Below are 21,335 nucleotides of genomic sequence, written 5' to 3'. Positions count from 1 at the left end.
ACGTTCAGGGTCAGTTGGGAGTTTGTGATCCCCACCGTCCCGGTCCTCCAGCTCAGGGCACCCTGGCTCCCGAAGCCCATCATCGGCATTGAAGACAGAGGCAAAGAAGGCGTTAAGCGTCTCTGCTTTGCCTATGTCATTGTCTGTGAGGAGACCTTCCCTATCAAGGAGCGGCCCTATGTATTCTTTAGTTCTCCTTTTTCCATTCACATATCTAAAAAAACCCTTTTTATTTTCTCTCACAGACACAGCCAGCTTCAACTCTAGCTGTGCTTTGGCCACTCAAACTTTCTCCCTACAAACACGAACAGCATCCCTGTATTCTTTCCATGACGCCTGGCCCTCCTTCCAGTAGCGAAACACTCTCTGTTTCCGCCTAATCTCCATTAGAACGTTCCTGGTCAGCCACGCCGGCCTCCTGCACCGCCTGCCTGACTTGCGATATTTAGGAATTGCCTGATCTTGTGCTTCTAGGAGGCATCGCTTAAAGAGTAACCAGCACTGGTGGACATCGAGGCCTTCAAGAGCAGTTTCCCAGGGGACCTTGCTGACTAGTTCCCTGAGCAGCCTGAAGTCCGCTTTCCCCATATCTAGGGATGAGGTTTTGGTGGCACTTTTCCTTCTGTCACCGTAAATTTTGAACTCAACCACTTCATGGTCGCTATGACCGAGGCGGCCACCAATCACCACATCTCCCACCAGACCCTCTCTGTTTTCTAGCAACAGGTCTAGGAGGGCACCTTTCCTAATTGGCTCCGTTCGCACCTGCACCAAGAAGTTATCATCTAGGTGCTTCATGAACCTCCTGGACTTGCTCGTGTCAGCCGTGTGGCACTCCCAGTTAACGTCTGGCAAGTTGAAGTCCCCCATAAGGACAAGGGGAGTTAATCTCGAGGCCTCTCTTAGTTCTGTAAAGAATAATTTATCGGCGCTATCGTCCTGGCCAGGCGGTCTGTAATAGACTCCCACAACGACATCCCCTTTATTTGTTCATCCCTTGATCCTTACCCAGAGGCTCTCAACTTTGCCATTGCTGACCTGAAGTTCCACACAGTCCAGCCCCTGCTTCACATACATCGCCACCCCACCACCTCGCCTACCCTGCCTGTCCCTCCTGAAGAGCCTGTAACCATCTATCGCAACACCCCAGTCACAGGACTCATCCCACCAGGTTTCGCTTATGCCGATGATGTCGTAGTTGCGGGACTGGGCCAGGACTTCTAGCTCATCTATTTTATTCCTCATACTGCGTGCGTTCGTGTAGAAGCACTTCAGGTGCGTCTCCTTACACTCAGCACCTTGTGGATCTGACCGAAGGACCTCACTGGCACACAGCCCCTCTGATTCTAGCGTACCATCCCTTAGGTCTTCACCGGTGTGCCTGGTTTTAGCCCCTTCCCCCTTCGACTCTAGTTTAAAGCCCTATCTATCAGCCCTGCCAACTCCTGACCAAAGATCCTTACCCCTCTCCAAGAGAGGCGCATCCCATCCGGTGCCATCAGGCCCGGTGTAGCATAGACCTTCCCGTGATCAAAGAACCCAAAATTCTGCCGGTCACACCAGTCTCGAAGCCACGAGTTTATGTGAACAGCACGCCTTTCAGCTTCGATCCCCCCTATCGGAAGGACAGAGGCAAACACAACCTGCGCCCCTGATCCTCTAAGTAGTTGCCCCAAATCCCTAAAGTCTCTTTTGAGCGCCTTCGGACTTCTCATTGCTACTTCATCGCTACCAGCCTGAAAGACCAGTAGCGGGTAGTAGTCAGTGGGCCGTACCAGGCGCTTGATTTTCTTGGCAAAGTCTCTCACCCGAGCCCCAGGGAGGCAACAGACTTCTCTGTGGGTTGGGTCCGGTCGGCATATCGGTCCCTCTGTCCCTTTCAGAAGGGAGCCCCCCATAACAATAGCCCTTCTTTCTTTTTTGAAGGATGATGTGGCAATGCGATGTGTAGGTCGCCTTGTCTTAGGCGCCCCCTCCAACTGGGACGGGTTTTTATCTACTTTGTCATTCAGATTGTCTTGTTCTAGTCCTTCATATCGATTATTTAAGGGTAGATGAGAAGGTGAGGTGGGCAGAGAGAGGGCTCGCCTACCACCCCGCATAGGCACCTGCCTCCATCCCCCCCTTGATCTAGGTCTCCTCCCGCTGCCTGGCAGGACAATCCTTGCTTCAGCCCCATCCCCCTTCTTACCTAGTTTAAAGCCCTCTCAATGAGCCCTGCCAGCTCCTGGCCCAGGATCCATTTTCCCCTAAAAGATAGGGACCCATCTGCGGCCATCAGGTCAGGTGCCGAGTAAAGTGCCCCATGGTCGAGTGCCCCATGAGGCACCAGTCTCTTGAATATCTAGACAGTAAACTTTCTGCAAAACAGTGGTGTTTTCTCATCCTTTTAAAATCCTTCTAAGTAAGTTTCTAGGTTTCTAAGTAAGTATTAAGAAAGTCATTATTATTATTATTATTATTATTATTATTATTATTATTATTATTATTATTATTATTTCAGTAATAAATTCAGAGAACTGTGATATATGGCATAGAATTGAGTTTTCATCTTAAATGAGTATAGATGATATATTATTTTATCTTGCTCTCCAAGGATTAAGGCAACTATTTACATGTTTCATATAAAAGCTATTGCGAAAAGTAAGTTATAAGAAGTGTTTCTGCAGATTCATTTTTATGTAGTTTAATTTAGAGGAATTTTATTACTTTGTAACTCCGTTGCCTCTCTAGGATCCACATATCTACCACTTTTTCTGTACACACTCTCATGCCTGGAGTGCTGCAATGTCTGGCATAGGCTCTTCAGAAGGGACAGGCAGCACAGAAGGGGTGGTGGTGTGGCTCTCTATATCAGAGAGAGGGTTTTTTTTGATGTCATGGAACTTTAGGTTAGGAATTATAAGGTTGAATCCCTATGGGTTACGATCAGTGGGAAGGCCAACAAGGCAGGCATCCTGATGGGGGTCTGTTATAGACCGCCGAACCAGGATGAGGAGACGGATGAGGAATTCGACAGGCAGCTAACAGAAATTGCGAAATCGTCAGCGCTTGTTCTCGTGAGGGACTTCTACTTCCCGGACAAATCCTGGAAGCACAACACAGGCCAGAGAAAGCAGTCTAGGAGGTTTCTGGAGAGCGTGGAAGATAGCTTCCTGACTCAGCTGGTTAGTGAGCCTTCCCGGGGAGGTGCCCCACTAGGCCTTCTCTTCACAAACAGAGAAGGACTGGTGGAGGATGTGATTGTCGGGAGCTGTCTTGGGCAGAGTGACCACAAAATGGTACTTCTTTATTCTTGGTGAAGTCAGGAGGGGGATCAATAAAACCGAAGTCTTTGACTTCCACAGGGCTGACTTTGAGCTGTTCGGGACACTGCTTGGTAGAGTCTGTTGGGAGGTGGTTCTGAAGGGCAGAGGAGTCCAGGAAGGCTGGGCACTCTTCAAGAAGGAAATCTAGGTTGCTAGAAGGCAAGGGTGCATGTGAGAGCTGGTCTACATTTAAACAGCACTTCTTCCAAGCTCAGGATTGGTGCATCCCTAAGAGTAGGAAACTGGGGAAAGCAGGCAGGAAACCTGAGTGGATGAGCAAGGAGCTCATCAATAAGATCAAAAGAAAGAGGAAGGTTTATGAAATGTGGAAAAATGTCCTGTCCTCTTGGGAAGAGTATAGAAGTGTTGTCAGGGCCTGCAGGGACACAACAAGGAAGGCTAAAGCCCACCTAGAGATAAGTCTTGCAAGAGATAAAAGATAATAAGAAGGGTTTTTTTTGTTTGTGTTTTGGTTTTTTTTAAAGTATGTAAACAGTGAAAGGAAGACTAGGGATAATGTGGATCCCTTGCTGAACGAGGGGGGCGTCCTGATAACAGGAGATGCTGAGAAGGCGGAGATACTGAATGCTTTCTTTGCTTCAGTCTTTGCTTCAAGGACTCCCCCCCAGGACTCCTTGACCCTGGTGGGAGGAGAAAGGGGCTGGGAAATGGAGGGCTCCCCCTGGTTGATGAGAGAGTGGTTCGGGAGCGTCTGAATGGGCTCAATGCACACAAATCCATGGGTCCTGATGGGATGCATCCACGTGTGCTAAGGGAGTTGGCAGAGGTGAACCGCCCTCTGTCACCTTTGAAAGGTCCTGGAGAACAAGAGGTGCCTGAAGATTGGAGGATAGCTAATGTCACTCCAGTCTTCAAGAAGGACAAGAAGGAGGATCCAGGAAACTACAGGCCAGTCAGTCTCACTTCTGTCCCTGGAAAGGTGTTGGAACAGCTTGTTCTGGATGCCATCTCCAAGCAATTGGAAGAGAAGAAGGTTATGAGGAGTACTCAGCATGGATTCACCAAGGGGAAGTCGTGCTTGACCAACCTTGTTGCCTTCTATGACCAGCTGGGTAGATGAGGAGAGAGCAGTGGATGTCATCTACCTTGATTTTAGCAAGGCTTTTGATACTGTCTCCCATGACATCCTGATAGCAAAGCTGAGAAAGTGTGGGATAGAGGAGTGCACAGTAAGGTGGGTTGAGAACTGGCTGAGCTCAGAGGGTGGTGATTGGCAGCTCAGGGTCTGGCTGGAGACCTGTGACTAGCAGTGTTCCCCGGGGGTCAGTGCTGGCTGTGGTCTTGTTTAACATCTTCATCGATGACCTTGATGAGGGAATAGCGTCCACCCTCAGCAAGTACACTGATGACACAAAGCTTGGAAGAGTGGCTGAGATGCCAGAAGGCTGTGCTGCCATTCAGCAAGACCTGGACAGGCTAGAGAGATGGGTAGGAAGAAACTAAAATGAGGTTTAATAAAAGCAAGTGTAGAGACCTTTACCTTGGAAGGAACAACGGGACATATCAGTACAGGCTGGGGGATGACTTGTTGAAGAGGAGCTGTGAGGAGAAGGACCTGGGGGTCCTGGTGAATGACAGGTTGACCATGAGCCAGCAGTGTGTCCTGGTAGCCAAGAGGGCCAATGGGATCCTGCCATGCATAAAAAGGAAAGTGGCCAGCGGGTCAAGGGAGGTGATTCTCCCCATCTACTCTTCCCTGGTCAGGCCTCACCTGGAGTACTGTGTCCAGACCTTATTGCTCTCTATAGGTACATTAAAGGAGGCTGTAGCGAGGTGGGGATTGTCTATTCTCCCATATGCCTGGCAACAGGACAAGGGGGAATGGGCTAAAGTTGCACCAGGGGAGGTTTAGGTTGGATATTAGGAAAAACTTCTTTACCAAAAGGGTTGTTAGTCATTGGAATAGGCTGCCAGAAAGTGGTTGAGTCACCATCCCTGGAGGTCTTTAAGAGATGTTTAGATGTAGAGCTTAGTGATATGGTTTAGTGGAGGACTTGTTAGTGTTAGGTCAGAGGTTGGACTCAATGATCTTGAGGTCTCTTCCAACCTAGAAATTCTGTGATTCTGTGAATAAGATAACAGTTTTGGTAAATAAATTTTTCTGACATTGTAACAGGTCTAGAAACACTTTCCTGACTACCAACATAGGAAATACTGCTATATATTTGCAGAGTCTCCTATTGACAAGGAAATCGTTATCTAAAAGTGTCCATCATGTTATTGGTCGGAGGCAGTAAGTCTGTCTGTCTCTGATTTCTATCTACATTCAAATAATGTAAATCGACAGCTAAACATGTAATAAAGCAAAAAGAGTTTTCTGCTTTATTCTGAGTAGTAATGAGAGTTTAGCTCTCACACATAGACACACGCATGCACACACATATCAATTTCAAATATAACCTCTCCTATATGTAATCTTAGCTAGAAAGGAAGAAAAAAATATTAATGAAACATTCAGTTAAGTTTGAAAACTCAGATGCAAAATTAAAATGATTTCTGATTATTCTTGTTTAGATAATTAGATGCACATGGGGATTAACTGAGAGAGATTTGAATATTAAATCTTAAGTGTAAGTAATGTTGAAAGGCTAATGTAGAAGGATGGTTGTGTTTCTCAACTCAAGAAGAACTGGAAGAAATATTTTGAGTATACAATAAAATGAATACAGTCCTAATTGTTTTCATATTTCCAGTAGCTGAATGATATTTTAAAACATATTAAATAGTTACATTCAAAGATCACATTTATAGGTCTTAAAAAAAAAATAAAATTATTGATTGTGATTGTCTGAAAGAGTCACAGTGTATTGATCTGTTTTCTGTATAGAAAAATAATTAAAGGACTTCTAACATGAATAGAAATGTAGTACTATTGAAAAATAGATGTTTTTTATACAACATACAGTCCAGAAATGTTATGTAGCACGAAGAATGGAAAAAAGAATGATACATTTACACATATATTTAAAGCTATATTACTTAAAATAAACTGCTACATTAAAAATGTTTAAAATCTTTCAAAAGTTCACATATTGATGATAAAACGAAATAAGGAATTGATATTATTTTTATGAAGTGTTCTATTGTGGTCATTCACAGATATGAGTAATACCACAGTGACCATTACAGAAGTAAAGGATTTAATGTCTCTTTTATGAAAACCCATACAAAAGTTTGTATTATTTTACATTTCACAGAATCATGGAATGATTTAGGTTTAGGTCATCTTGTCCACTACCCTTGCTCAAGCAAGGCCATCTAGAGCCAGTAGCCCAGGACCATGTCCAGATGGCTTTTGAATACCTCCAAGGACTCCACAACCTCACTAGGCAAGTTGTCCCAATCACCCACACAGTAAAGAACTGGTTCCTGATATTCAGAGGAAACTTTTGTGTTTCTTTTTGTGCCAGTTGTGTCTTGACCTGACACTGGGCACCAATTAAAAGAGCCTGGTTCCATCCTCTTTGTGCCTTCCCTCTTTGATTATCAATTGCTATTGATAAGACCCATGCTCCCTATCTTTCTTCAGGCTGTCAACGTCCCTCTCTGTTGAAGCATTAAATTTCAGTGTATCAGCCACTCCTCCCATTTTTATCATAGAATCGTGGAATGGCTTGGGTTGGAAGGTTGAACCTTAAAGATCATCTAATTCCAAATCCCCTACCATGTGCAGGGACACCTTCCACTAGACCAGGTTGCTCCAAGACCCATCCACCTTGGCCTTGTGTTTCATCTGGTGATAGGGCCATAACTTCTCTGGTCAACCTGTTCCACTGCCTCACCACCCTTGAATGAAGAGCTTCCTCCTAACATCCAACCTAAATCTTTCAATTTTTAATTTAAAACTATTACTCTTTTGCCTATCACTACGTTTCCTGACAAAAATCATAGAATCAATAGAATCATTTAGGTTGGAAAAGACCTGTAAGTTTATCTGCTCCAACATTTAACCTAGGACTGTCAAGTTCACCACTGAACCATGTCACTAAGCACTACATCTACACAGTTTTTGAAGACCTCGAGGGATGATGACTCAACTACTTACCTGGGCAACTTGTTTCAATACTTCACAACTCTTTCAGTTATTTTTTTTTTTCCTAACATGCAAAATAAACTTCCCATTGCACATCTTAAAGCCGTTTTCTTTTGTCTTATCACTGAATGCTTGGGATAAGAGCCTGATCTCCACCTCCAACTCCTTTAAGGCTGCTCTCCTTTTACGTACTGGAAGGCTGAAATTAAGTCTCCCTAGAGCCTTCTCTTCACAACTTTCTGAGCCTGTCTTCATAGGAGAGGTGCTCCAGTCCTTTGATCACCTTCCTCCTCCAGACTTGCTCTAATATGGCCATTAAATTGTTTTATGTCATCTGCAAATTTGCTGAGGGTACACTCTACCCCACCATTCAAATCATTTATGAAGATGTTAAGAAGGACTGGACCCAGTACTGACTCTTGGTTAAACCAATAGTCACTGGCCTCCATCTCAACCTGGCACCACCGATCAGTGCCCTCTGGGTCTGGCCCTTCAGACAGTTTTTAATCACCTTCCTGTCTGCCTATCTAGCTCATACATCAACAGCTTGTCTATGAGGATTTTGTTCAAGACAGTGTCAAAGCCCTCACTGACTCTAGGTAGACAATACTCACTGGTCTCCCCTCATCCCTCTGGCTGGTCATTTCATGGCTTATCAAGTTGGTCAAGCATTGATTCCCGTTGGTGAATCCAAGCTGACTACTCCTGATGATTTTCTTGGCCTTCATGTGCCTTCATGTCCTTCAAAATGCTTTCCAGGATTAGCTGTTCAACATTTAATTCAATATAATGGAATGTACATTCTTAGAAAAATAACAATCTCTTTTGATGGGTATTTCAAAGTAAAGACCAATGTTGTCTGTTCCAAAGAAACTACGTGTAAAAATAAATAAATGGAAGAGAGCAAAACCATGTAATAACAATGTAATGGGTGTTACATCACCCCTCCCCCCCCAAAAAAAAAAAAAAAAAAAAATCTTGTACTTTAAGATGTCACTTAGGAAAAACCCTCAAATCTTAATGTAAACCAGAGAAGTATGTATTTTCCAAGGATTATCTTCAGTTGGAGAAACAGTTTTCTGAACTCTTCTACAGTTACACATAGCTCGAGATTTTGTTAAAAACAAATCTAAGAGTTAGCCACTTAACTAATTTTTAATTCACATTAAATGAAAGAAAATATAATGAATATAAATATATAAAATTAAATATAAAATGAAATACAAAATAAAATATATAAATATATAAAATGAAAAAATGAAATGAAATGAAATGAAATGAAATGAAATGAAATGAAATAAAATAAAATAAAATAAAATAAAATAAAATAAAATAAAATAAAATAAAATAAAATAAAATAAAATAGAAAAAAAAAAGTGATCTTTCTCACCAGAATTCAAGAATTCCAATTTAAAGGCTTCTGAATATATCTTTGTCGTGGTTCCACTCGAGTGGGCAGCCAAGCTCCACCACAGCCGCTCTCTCACTCCCCCTCCTCAAAGAAGAATGGGGAGAAAACACGATGAAAAGGGCTCAAAGTTTGAGATAAGGACAAGAAGATCATGCAGTAATTATTGTAACAGGCAAAACAGACTCTGCATAGGGAAATAGTAAATTTATTTACAAAAAAAAATCTTTATTAATAATTTTATATACTTTTATAAGTAAATTATTTAATTTTAATTTAATTTAATTTAATTATAAACTATTATAATAAGTAAAATTATTTGTATAATTTTATAAGTAAATTATTTATTTAAAAAATATTGCTTATTACTGAAAAGCTAGAGAAGTGAGAAACAAAGGAAAGAAACCAAAAGCACCTTCCCCCCTATCCACCCTCTCCCATCTCCTCCCCCCAAGCAGTGCAAGGGAACACTGGAATGGGGGTTATGGTCAGTCTACAGCTCTTCTTCTCAGCCGCTCCTTCTCGGTCACTCTCGTCCCCTGTGCTGTGGGGTCCCACCCACAGGATACAGTCCTTGATGAACTGATCCGGCGTGGGCTTCCCACAGGCAGCAGCTCGTCCAGAACTGCTCCAGATATGGGTCTGTACCACAGGGTCCATCCCTCAGGAGAAAACTGCTCCACCCTGGCTCCCCTATGGGCAGCAGCTCCTGCCAGGTCACCTGCTCCTGAGTGGGCTCCTCTCCACGGGCTACAGGTCTGGCCCAGAATCTGCTCCGGCAGGGGTCTTCTACAGACGGCAGCCTCCATCGGTGCAGGGCCACCTGCTTCACCATGGTCTCCTCCACGGGCTGCAGTGTGGAACTCCATGGGGGGACATCCTGCTTCACCATGGTCCTCACCACAGGCCGCAGGGGACTTCTGCTCTGGCACCTGGAGCACCTCTCCCCCTCCTTCTTCACTGACCTTGGCACCTGCAAGGCTCACTCTCACCTCACTCCTCTCACTCTCCCAGCTGCTGTGTGGCGCAGCGTTTTTTTTCCCTGTCTTAAATATGCTTTCACAGAGGCACAAAACAACATCGCTTATTGGATCAGCTCTGATCAGCAGTGGGGCCCTTACCAAACATGGGACAGCTTCTAGATCCTTCTCACAGAAACCACCTCTATGTCCCCCTGCTACCAAAACCTTGCCATGTAAACCCACTGCAATCTTACATAACGTTATTACAAAACAGTTAGACAAATGGAGTGTTTGGTGGTTTAGTCGTGAGGGAAAATAGAGAAGTGAAGAGGATAGAAGCCAAGGGGTTTGGGGTTTCTCTTACTTGTTTTGTTTTGTCTTGTTTTGTTGTTTTTAATGTTTATTTAATTTCTAAGATGATACTCTGTCTGGAAGCACCCCACACCGCAGGAAAGCTGTCAGTTCTTACAGTTCTCACCTGATGAAGTTGTTTACTTCCACTGAGTAAAGTCAAAGTTACCCAGGAGAGTTTCCTAGGTATCCCCACAATGAGTGTGGATTGCTGTGGGGGATGATATTCTTCAAGAGCAGTTGTTAATCTTTCCATGACAACTAAAATAAGGGTATGCTTCCAGTAAGTGTTGCTTAGATCTGATTTATACAAAAAGTTTCACTGGTTTAAAAATAACGTGTGATTTTTAAGCCAATTCATGTAATATTTATAGTCATTGCAGGAATAAATATACATGTATTTTTTCCACTGCTGAAGTGACAGAAATGCTAAAAAATAGTTACTTAAAAAAAAATCTTATTATTTCTCTTTATGAAGCTTTTGTTACAATTTGGTATTTCAAATAGATCTTTTAAAGGTGTTTTAGAAAGCCTTTAATATATGCCTGTTAGAGTAAAATATACATTCTTTACACAGCTCCCATAAATTTATGTACATTTAATTGCAGTCCAGAAAATTTATTCACAGAATCACAGACTTTCTAGGTTGGAAGAGACCTCAAGATCATTGAGTCCAACCTCTGACCTAACACTAACAAGTCCTCCAGTAAACCATATCACTAAGCTCTATATCTAAATGTCACCATCCAGGGATGGTGACTCCACCAAACCAGTTCAAAACATTTAAAAATCTATTGTTGTCTGTTTGTTTGTTTTCCCACCAAATTTTTAATTTAGCCAGTCAAATTTGTCAAAGCTTAGTCCCAATAAAGATGCTTTTCAGGATAATCATTTGGGGAAGACCATTCCATGGTCTTATGATCTTATCAATATTCAGGGACTGGTGGTGATAATTTACTTGGTGAAATAATTGGGCTGCCAAAATATTTTCCTTCTAATGGTCTATTTCTCTGTTTTTATCATTTCTATTAGTTTGAATATATGGATGGATGGATGGATCTCTATCTATCTATCTATCTATCTATCTATCTATCTATCTATCTATCTATCTATCTATCTCAACTTAGCAGTGTGACAAATGACAGTTCCACAATTAACTCCTACTTGTGACTCCTCATTTCTGGATTTGTACTGTTGAAAAAGCAACAAAAAGTTTCAATGAGAGAACTATCTATTGCTCCCTGTTAGTCAACTTGATTTCTTTACTGAACTTTTTGTTTGTTTGTTTGTTTATTTTCATCAGTAAACTGCTGAGATAAAGAACAAATTAAAGGAAAGGCCTCTGAAGTGTTCTGAAGTGCTCTCAAAGGATATATATATATATATATCTCCTTATATATATATTTGTAACAAAAAAAGATATTTTTTGAAATATTTTTCATTAAATTTTCCTCTGATCAACTATACGCAGTTAACACCAACATCAAGGATGTGTTGAATCATACAAACTTTTTGATCCCAGTATGGAAATGTGTTACTTTGAAAAAACACTATCTCCTCCTGCTCACTTCAGTTTGAATCTAAGTAAACAATAGTAAAATAATTTTGCATTTCTTTATGTTCTAAAAACAGTATAGTGGCATTTATATTACCATACATTTACCAAAGGAAAAAAAAAAAAAAAAGATAAACTCGTATGATTCAATGGAAATCTGTGAGTATATGTATAATTACTTTTAACTCCAATAAGTACTTTTAATGCAAAAATCTTGGTCATCATAAAATGTTCATACCAGCAGAAAACTATTGAATAATTTTAAAATTTTATATCAGTCTGTTCCAAGCACATTGTTAATAACTCCAGCTGAAAATTTAACTATGAAAGTCAAACGTGTATTATGTTTTCCTACTAAGAAGATTGAAATTAAAAACCTTATGATTGAAACAAAGACAACTGGCAGATTAGGAAAAAGAAAAAAAAAAAGAAAAGAAAAAAAAAAAGAAAAAGCTCAACAATAGATAAAAGACTTGATAAAGTTGATAAAAAGAACTTGAAAAAAACAAACTGAAATCTTCAGCATCATAACAGTAGAAAGGTCAACTTATGTGAAATAACTTCTGTTACTTTATTTTCTACATCTGCATTATGATTGTATTCTGTTCCATTTGATTAACAGAAAACAGTGATGTAGATGAGGAGACAATGAAAGCAAACTCTCAGGGTTTTACTGGATGCCTCTCTTCAGTGCAGTTCAATCACATCGCTCCTTTGAAATCTGCATTGCACCATGGCAGCTCAGCCCCCATCATTGTGAAGGGACGCTTTACTGAATCCAGCTGTGGTACTTTAACTGGAGCTGACTCAACATTAAGTGAAACTACACATTCATTTGCAGGTAGCAAATGCTCAGTTTTTATGATCTATGAAGCAAAATCTAGAGTACTCATGACAATTTCTTTTACTTTTCCGGCCTGCTACTCCCCTACCCCACGGGTTATCATGGGTAGTTTAAAAACTAGTTCACTTTTATATATTCTTACTTTCTGGTTTTTTTTAGACTTTATATTTTCCTCTGAATGTTTACATTTTTCATCTTTATAAAATATTATCTATATCACTGTTCTTTGCAGTTGTATAGTTGTATACTACTGCCATTGTACAGTATGTGACCTGTAACTAGTTCAGAATTTATCAAAAACCTGTTTTTTCTGTAATTTCTTTTTTTTTTTTTTTTTTTCCCTGCAGATCATTCTGGACCGATAGATGAGGGAGAGCCCTTAAATAATGCAAGCCGAAATGACTCTGCAATTATTGGAGGTAATAGAGACTACAGTCTTGGAAAAGACAAAAATTAAGCAGTGTTTTAAAATGCAGTCAGAAACTCTCATATTTTGTTATTAAATAAAAGTATGCCATAAGTGTTGCTATACATTGGAATATTCTGTTGAAATACCTGACATGCAAGGTACTAAGAGGTTTCCAAACTGTCTAATGTTAGTATCTATGACTTAAATTATTTGGACATGTTGTGACAAATAGCCTATATTTAAGAAAGAAAAATCATTGGTCCTTGGCTATGCCAAAGCATTAGTCTTTGCTACACAATCAAGTTCAAAATGAAGAATATCTTCCTTAGTAGATCTGAACAGTACAGCTTCTTCTTGGGAAAATTGGTTTTGCATTGTTTGGGTGAATCCTTTGACACCTCAAGACATTTCATTAAGGTTCTGCATGTGGAAAGGAATGTACTCCTGTACAGAGTAGCATTTGTTCAGTAGACTGATAATCAGGATACGCATTTTCCATTACTGTGTTTTCCTGACTGATCATCCTTGAGCAGAGATCCACCTCTGTTGCAGTGGAGAACCCTACCTGTTCTGTTTATTTAGAAGAAACTAAGAGCTCTCAAGAGAGCCTTAAGAGAGATAATTTGGGATCACAAGTCCTCAGGGGAATTTCAGTTTCTGCCACCTGTATTATATATATTATATTACATATACCTGGGGCAAGTGTATGGCTTTGACAGTTTTAATTTATTTATTTATTTTTCCGTTGAGGAATAGCGTCGTCTCTTGTGAGAATTTTTCCCCTATGGGAATTTCTGTTTGTATTTGATTTCTTGGGAGAAAGCGAGGGAAGAAAATCCTCACCTCTACTTTCCATTCATGGAAAAGGTATTTTTGCTGTATAATTCATTGATTAGATTTCCATTAGTTACTACAACAGGAAGAAAGTTTGGTTAGGGAAGGGTCATCCCCCTTAAGCCTTTAAGTTCTGAATGGGTTTCATTTTATAGGTTTTCAGAGTCTCAGCAGACAAATGGTGTAGTTGGGTTCAGCAGAATAGAGCTGACAAGGCTTCCTACAGAGCATAAAAGCATTTAGGACTATGGAAGGTGAAGTTATATCACAACCTGCACTCACCTGTCTGTCTGCCATTTAAAGAATTATACCTGTTCTAGTCATTACTTGCTAACAGTATGTTGCATGGCCAGACAAGAACTGACCACAATGGTGCTAAAGCTACTAAAATAAGAGGTAATAAAACCTTGTAGATTCCATGCTCATACAATGATGCTTATGTCTGTATATTTTTATATATGGAAACTTTAAGAATTTTACCATTGAATTCATTGAGGTCACAACTTAAAATACAGCTTCTGAGTTCTATTTTGTGTCTTAATTCTGTCAAAAAGTACTTTGCTGTTTCAGGAAAAAAAAAAAAAAAAAGATAAGGATTACTTTATATACTAGGCAATTTGGTGTGAGTGAGGATTTTAAATTGTACTAAAAACAGTTGTTTTTGAACTTCAAGATACAATAGTTACATTTTTTGTTGTTTTGTTGTTGTTGTTTTAAGACAATAATAACCTTGCGATTGTATTTTTATTAAGACATTTGGGAATATGCACTCACAGTTTTTGTACTGTTTAAAAGTCAAAATAAAGCAAACTATACAACACTTAGTACAAGTCAAATATAAGTACCTTTAGAACAATATAACAGAATTGTATGACTTCAGCTAATTCAGTCAAAGCATGTTTTTAGACAGGCCCTTACAGGTACTATGAGTGTGAAACAAGAAACATTTATTCAGATTTTAGATTCTGTTCCAGAGAAAGAGATAACACACACACATAAGTCTGTGTTCCTAACTTTAAGGATGGCTGCTCATATGAGAAAATTAAAAAAAATTGGCAAGTGCTATTTTTTTTTTTTTGAAAATGGACAATCTGTTCTCATTTACAGAGCTAAGGGAGTAGGTATTTTTATTTTTCTTGCAATAGTACCAAGGCTATGCAGAGGATTGTTCCTTCATCTAGCACATCTGAGTCACTGCATTACAACTGTTTCTCATGCTGTTATTTTTTTTGTCCCTGAAGCCTAGTCTTGCTTCCTGCTACTTTGACAAGCACTTTCTACTTCCCTTTTATTTCTTTTCTCCTCAAATTCCTCTCCTCAACCTCTGATACGTGAACTTGAGGGCCTAAGCCCATCATGAGAGGATGGATGAGGAAAGGGAGGAGAGGGCTAGAAGTCCATAAACTTACGCTTAGCTCTGTGGGAAGTATCTCTTTCCCCACTATTCCTAATCTGCTGGACTAGGAACAACATACCCTGGTGCTTATTCCACACAGTGTCTTGTTAGGTATGCGATACATATTGGCAAATTCCTATATAAAGCTTATACATATTTGTTTTCTATCTCATCAACTAGAACAGCATAGTACAGGTGGCTGTATTGATAATTATTTTGCCCTATTAGATGGAGTTGTTAAAGCTGTTGGAAAAGAAAGTTTACACAATGCCATCTTTCTAGGCAGGAACCCTATTTATTTAGGAACCCCAGTGCATGTAGCTATTGAAAAACACACCTAGTATGTCGGATCAAGTCCCACAGACCTAAGAGGAAGGAACCAAATCTATTTTATCTTGAACATGAAGTAGGCCTTGCTTTTTATATTTTATTATTTTAACTTGTATCTATTTATTACATAAGACAGAGATAAGAGCCCTAGCTGATACAGATCATGAAAGACTCTTCATCCCTTTATAATGAAACAAAGACAGTCAAAGACAGTTGGGATTTTCTTCTACAAGGCAAAATAAGCATTAGAATTTCTGTCCCACTTAGTCTGAAGATAGGCAGCTATAAACACTCACCGGTTTCCACAGTAGTCCCTGTGATGAACTGTTCTACTTTTCTTTTGTAAATTCTTCTCATGAACTGCATTGTTTAGTTGTGACTGTGATGAACTGCCACTTGTCTATAGTCTGAATTAATTTGTGTGTAGTATTGGATGTGTGGATATGAATGGGACAAATTCTGTGCTACCATTTTTACCATGAAGTGTCTGTGGCTTTTCTCTTCTGGTGTACATAAACAGAGCTGATATGAGGATCTGGTTCAGAATTCCAGATTTCTCCTTTTTTCTTAACCCTTTTCTGCTCTGTCTCTCCCTGATCTATATGATTTTACTTGCCTATGCAATTACTTGACTTTTTTTTTTCCCCCCCAGGTGTGATAGCAGTTGTGATATTCATCGTCCTTTGCATCACTGCTATAGCCATACGCATTTATAAAAAAAAAAGCATATACTCAAAAAATGAGACAAAAGAATCTGAAAATGAAGACAGTGCTGAATCTGCACTGAAAAGTGAGCTTAGTACACAAAACACTGCCAGTGAAAATCAAAAGGAATACTTCTTCTGACTGACATTCATGATTTAATTTCATGTGATAATGTGACTTTCTTGATAAGCCAGGGGATCTCAATGGACAAGAAAGCTCTTGCACTCTACAGTAAACACAAAGGATTTGAGACCTGTTATATTGCATAAATACAGTCTCAGTAATTGGTATAGGGGCTTAAATTACATGCTTTCCTTAGCTATTATACTGTAAATGCATTTTATGTAACAGTGGATTAGATATTGTAACCAATTTCATTGTTGGTAGTTTCTGACTGTTCTGATGTGACCTTCTGCAACTGAAGTTTAATGTACATCCTGAATATTATTTATAAATGAGAAAATTGCTACAAAGCTGTTCCAATCCTTCTCTTTACAATATCATTTTGGATTTTTGGTCAAGGTGAACAGTAGCTTCCAATAGTTTGTGTTACTAAGGAAATTCTTTTTATGTTGCATTATAGTGATCATACTTCCTCAACCTGAGAATGCCTTTTGAACTGCTGTTGGCTTGTTGCAGAATCTGTTTGTGAGCCATGGATTTATGTGTCCACAATGAATTGTACTTCTTTCCCCTGGGAGGTGATCAGTGCCACAATTTTTTTGTTTGTTTGTTTTTGTTTTTTTTTTGCTGTTGTTGTTTGACAAGTCTAGCAGGACTTAAAACAAAAGAGTGTACAGTGTGTTGAAATGCTGTAAAATCTCTTTTTGGTTTTCACTCATAGTCAAGCGATGGAATCAAGTTAGACTCATACATATTCTAAGAATTTTAATTCTTAATATAATTAAGATAGTAATTAAGAGATAATTCTTTAAAAAATAAGAATTAGATAAAGTTAAGAATTTTAATAAAACTAGGACCAAAAAAGACAAAACTTTTATTTGTAAATATAAATTAAAATATTAACAATGGTTAAATTGTCATGAGTGACAGTACATAATGATGACTGATATTATTCTCCCTAGAAATTAGTAGAGTTTCTTCTGTGAAGTTGTAGTGGTCTGTACATCTGGCATGCATTCCCTGGAAACATCGTGTGTGTGTGTATGATCTACTCCAGACCTCAAGGTTAAGTTGTTCAAAATTATAGAATTTGCTTATGATTATTATGATAATGAAATAGGGAATTTAGAGTCTAGCGCAGTGGCTGCTATTTTTTTTTTTTTTTCATCATCCATAACTGTACCTATATTAGATGAGATAAGGTCTGATTGTAGCACCAAAAACTAATCAGATGCTTACTATCCTGACAGAATAAAAAATATGTGCTTGTGATGTTATATAAACTAATTACTAGATATGAAATACAAGCTTAAGTTATCTAAACAGAAGAATGTAAAGCTACTATTGACACCACAGGGTCTCTGAAATATCTATGTGGCCTTGTAAGAATGTCACAAGATTGACTGAAGGTATGTGTCCTGTGGAAAAGACATCTGGGAATGAAGTAGAATACCTCAAGAAATCTACAATATACCAACATTTAGATAACTAATTCACAAAAAAAGACTTTATTGATTTGTTATTGTTGTTGTAATGTTCTCCATAGAAGACTGTACGCTTAGAGATAGAATCTAAGGAAGGAATCAGGACTTCTGTGTCCCTGTAGACTTGGAAGTTTAGAATTTAAGGTGTTTTTCAAACTGATTTATATCTATTTCCATTGAAAGCAATGATAATGGTCACTGATTTGCTCCTCTTTCAGAAATAGAGTTAAACTTAGGCTCCGAGGCTTAGAAAATGTTTCTCATAGATGCCCAAAAATATTATAGAAGCACTTAGACCTGGCATGGTGTTTACATTTCTTTCCATATATAGTAGTTGTATATAGAAATGTCCTTCACATTCACACAGAGTGTGATAATATATTTAAAAGCTTGTTTTCTTCTACCGATCTTTATTTTTGATTCTCAGAATTTTACGCTCCCTTTTCTGCTTCATTCTGCTCATCTTCACTTCATTTTTAGGAATAAATTATTTCCCTTTTTTGGTACTTGAAAGTTCTTAAATCAGAAAATTTTCAGCTTGGTATGCACTGTTTCACATTCTTCTGAATTTTGCAGTTCTAAATGCATCTGTAGTTTAAGACTAAGGTTGAGTCTGAGGATCTAGGATCAAGAATTGTGTGTATATACATCACTGTGTTCCATGACACAGTGGTGGGTCACACAGCTAGGAAGGTAAGGGAAGAATGCTTCTCAAATTATGAGAATGGATGAGGATGTTTTTTATTATTATTATTATTTGTTTTTTTTTTTTAGATAATGCACTTTTAATTTGCTACTTTAGTTCCTGTCAGTCTAGCTAGACACTTTAAAGAGAGAATTATGACCCCTTCTCTTCAAGGATCTAACCTAAATTGTATTGAATTAAAGAAGAGTCCTTCCATAGTCTTCTCTGAAATTCAACCTTCAAAATCTCAAGGGCCTATAAAAGTTATGGCAGTGTACTCCTTTTTGTGTGACTCGTATCAACAATACTATTGAAAGACATAAGAATCACAGTTAACAATTTTAATTCATGTGGGATATAATACCTGTGTGGTGGGATGTAACACCCATGTGGGACAAAACTTTTATGGTAGTGGTGATTATACTATATTTGATCAACAAAATAGACATTTAAAATGAATTATGAGACAGAGAGAAAGAGAAAGAAAACGTATCTACATGAGGACAGGTTGGAAGTATGTAAATCTAACTTTTCAGTCACTTGATTTAACATCTTTTTTTTTTTTTTTTGCTTATTTTTATTGTATTTCTTGATGGAGAGAAATCTTCTCTGGAAGATGGAGAGAAAATCTTCTGATTTTCCTCTAAATCAATAATTGTTTTCTTTCACTATTCTTTAGCATTTTAAAAGGGAACAGGAAGTCAAAAGCAGAGTAAAATCCATATTTCACTAAACAATAATAGTAATAATAATTTTTTTAAAAAAGTAAAAAAGTGTGTATAATTACCTGTGTGAATGGCATTTTATTTCATTTAAAGACCTTTTTGCAGCATTTTGTTTTGTGGAGGATTCTAAGGGGATAAACAAATTAATTTTGTAGAATAAAGATCTATCTGCAGGTTTGTAACATACAATAGTTACATCTCTCTGAAAATGCAAATGCTCATTTTCATCTGTAGAAAGAATGACCATTATATGTCACCTGGATTCAAAATATACAGGTTTCAACTACTAACAAGTATATAATTAGCAACTACTTGATGCATTTCTATGGGTACAACAAAATGGTAGCACTGAAGTACATTAAGACATCATACAACATTGTGCTGTCCCTTTTTTGAATCTCTATTCCAATGTGTGACCTTTCACCTCTCTGATAATAAAAGAAACTTTTTAAAATAAGGTGAGGAAAATATTTTTTATAAAATTTGTATTAAGAAATATAAAACTGACAACAATATACTGATTGTTTTAATGGTAAAAATATGTAGAAGTGCACATAATATATTGGTGTCTGGCTATGTATATGTAATAGAACAAAGTGCTAATGTAATGAGAACAATGTGTTAATGTAATGAACTTTGTATGTATTGACACAATTTCTGTGGCAAACATTTTTTCTTAAGCATACAAGAAAAAAAAATAGCACAAATGTTTGTGTATTAAAAAAAAAAAACAAAAACAAAAACAAAAAAACACCACCTTTCTGTGAGCACTAACTAGAAAGGGGTCATAATATATGCTTAACATTTAGCGCACAAGTATAATTTAGTTAGGTTTTGTAAAAAACATCTTCCACTATATCCACTGTAGATTAATAATAAGTAACTAGCTAAGTGAATGATTTAACATGAAATGTAATAATATTCAATATAAATTTGCAACACCATTATTTATGACAGCGGCAAACAAGGAAAAAAATGTTTGAAGGAAAACATAGTCTTCTAGAGAAGAATTAGTTGCAGATTTAGATTTAGATACCAGTGTGAGATAAAATTAGAAAATGCAACTACTGAAGATCTGCAGAGGACCAATAGGAAAATATAGTTTTGAAATAAAATTAATTACCTTGAGAAGTAATTGTAAATGTTTACACAGGAGATTGAGTTGTAGGCATGTGATGCACAAAGGAACATTCATCTTTGCAACAGAAAAGTATCTGTTAAGTCAGAAAAACTGTTTTTAAAATGTCAGAATAATAATAATAAAAAAAAGTAGTGCCCTATTCTCTGTGTGTAAAATGCATATTATCTCTGATAAGTATGAAAAAAAATGTGTCACAATTGACGCTTTTAATATTTCATCAAATTAGACTCTTGACGCCTAAGAATTGGTATGTTGTATATTGGGAAGTATACTGAATCCATAGTGTTTCTGATCACTTAATGAGATCATACATTTTTATAAAGAACAAGAATTAAAAAAAATATATATTTTTTTTAAATACAACTGAATAAAAAGGTACAGGTATGAAGACATCGAAGTAATCTCAGTGTTTTTTTGTTTTTCTTGTTGTTTTGTTTTGTTCTGTTTTAAACTTTTTCTCAAGAACATTGTTAAAAGAATAATTAAATGAAAGGATCTCCCATTTAAATTTACTCTTTTCTAGTAACTTTTTGTTGGTAGTAGGAAGGAAGGGTGTACTGGTTTTCTAAAACTCCTAAAGCTTCCTTTACAGAAGCTTTACAGAGGAAAAAGAAAAAGAAAAAAATAAAAGTGCTTATGGAACATGATTTGCTAAGACGCTACACTTCTTTCTCTTTTTTTAAAGGGTTGTCTGAAAAGTAATTTTTGACGAGAACTGGCACTGTTCTTTGTATACACTCTTCAAACCTCTTAATCCTTGATCTCACCAAAGTTAAAGAAATAAATGAAACATTATTCCTACATTGCAGGGAGATGAATGCCTTTCCTACAAACACTGACATACAGTCAAGTTTAATTTCATATAATTTTCTAATTTCCTGGTCTGATGAAATTTTAATATTGTTAAGAAGATATAAATAACACTAAATAAATAATGCCTAAATTCCTTATTAAATAGTGTGGTGTGTCCACAGGGGAAAAAATAAGAATAAATTAAAAAAATCTCTACACGTGAACAAAT

General features: G+C 37.9%; 1 protein-coding gene across 1 annotated transcript in view; it reads left to right on the top strand.

The window, feature by feature from the left end:
* The window catches only part of CNTNAP4 (contactin associated protein family member 4), a gene marked incomplete at both ends in the record, with an annotated part of 216,329 nt that extends 200,032 nt beyond the window's left edge, over positions 1 to 16,297 (top strand). The window contains 3 exons of the mRNA XM_082782767.1: positions 12,261 to 12,479; positions 12,830 to 12,901; positions 16,104 to 16,297. Coding sequence (XP_082638893.1) covers positions 12,261 to 12,479; positions 12,830 to 12,901; positions 16,104 to 16,297 — 485 coding nt within the window. The remainder of the gene's footprint in view (positions 1 to 12,260; positions 12,480 to 12,829; positions 12,902 to 16,103) is intronic.
* Positions 16,298 to 21,335: the final 5,038 nt, after the last annotated feature.

The sequence above is a fragment of the Aythya marila genome (genome assembly GCF_965140915.1).
Source record: "Aythya marila genome assembly, chromosome: Z".
NCBI classification, from domain to species: Eukaryota; Metazoa; Chordata; class Aves; order Anseriformes; family Anatidae; genus Aythya; species Aythya marila.
This window is presented reverse-complemented; position numbering and strand designations above follow the sequence as displayed.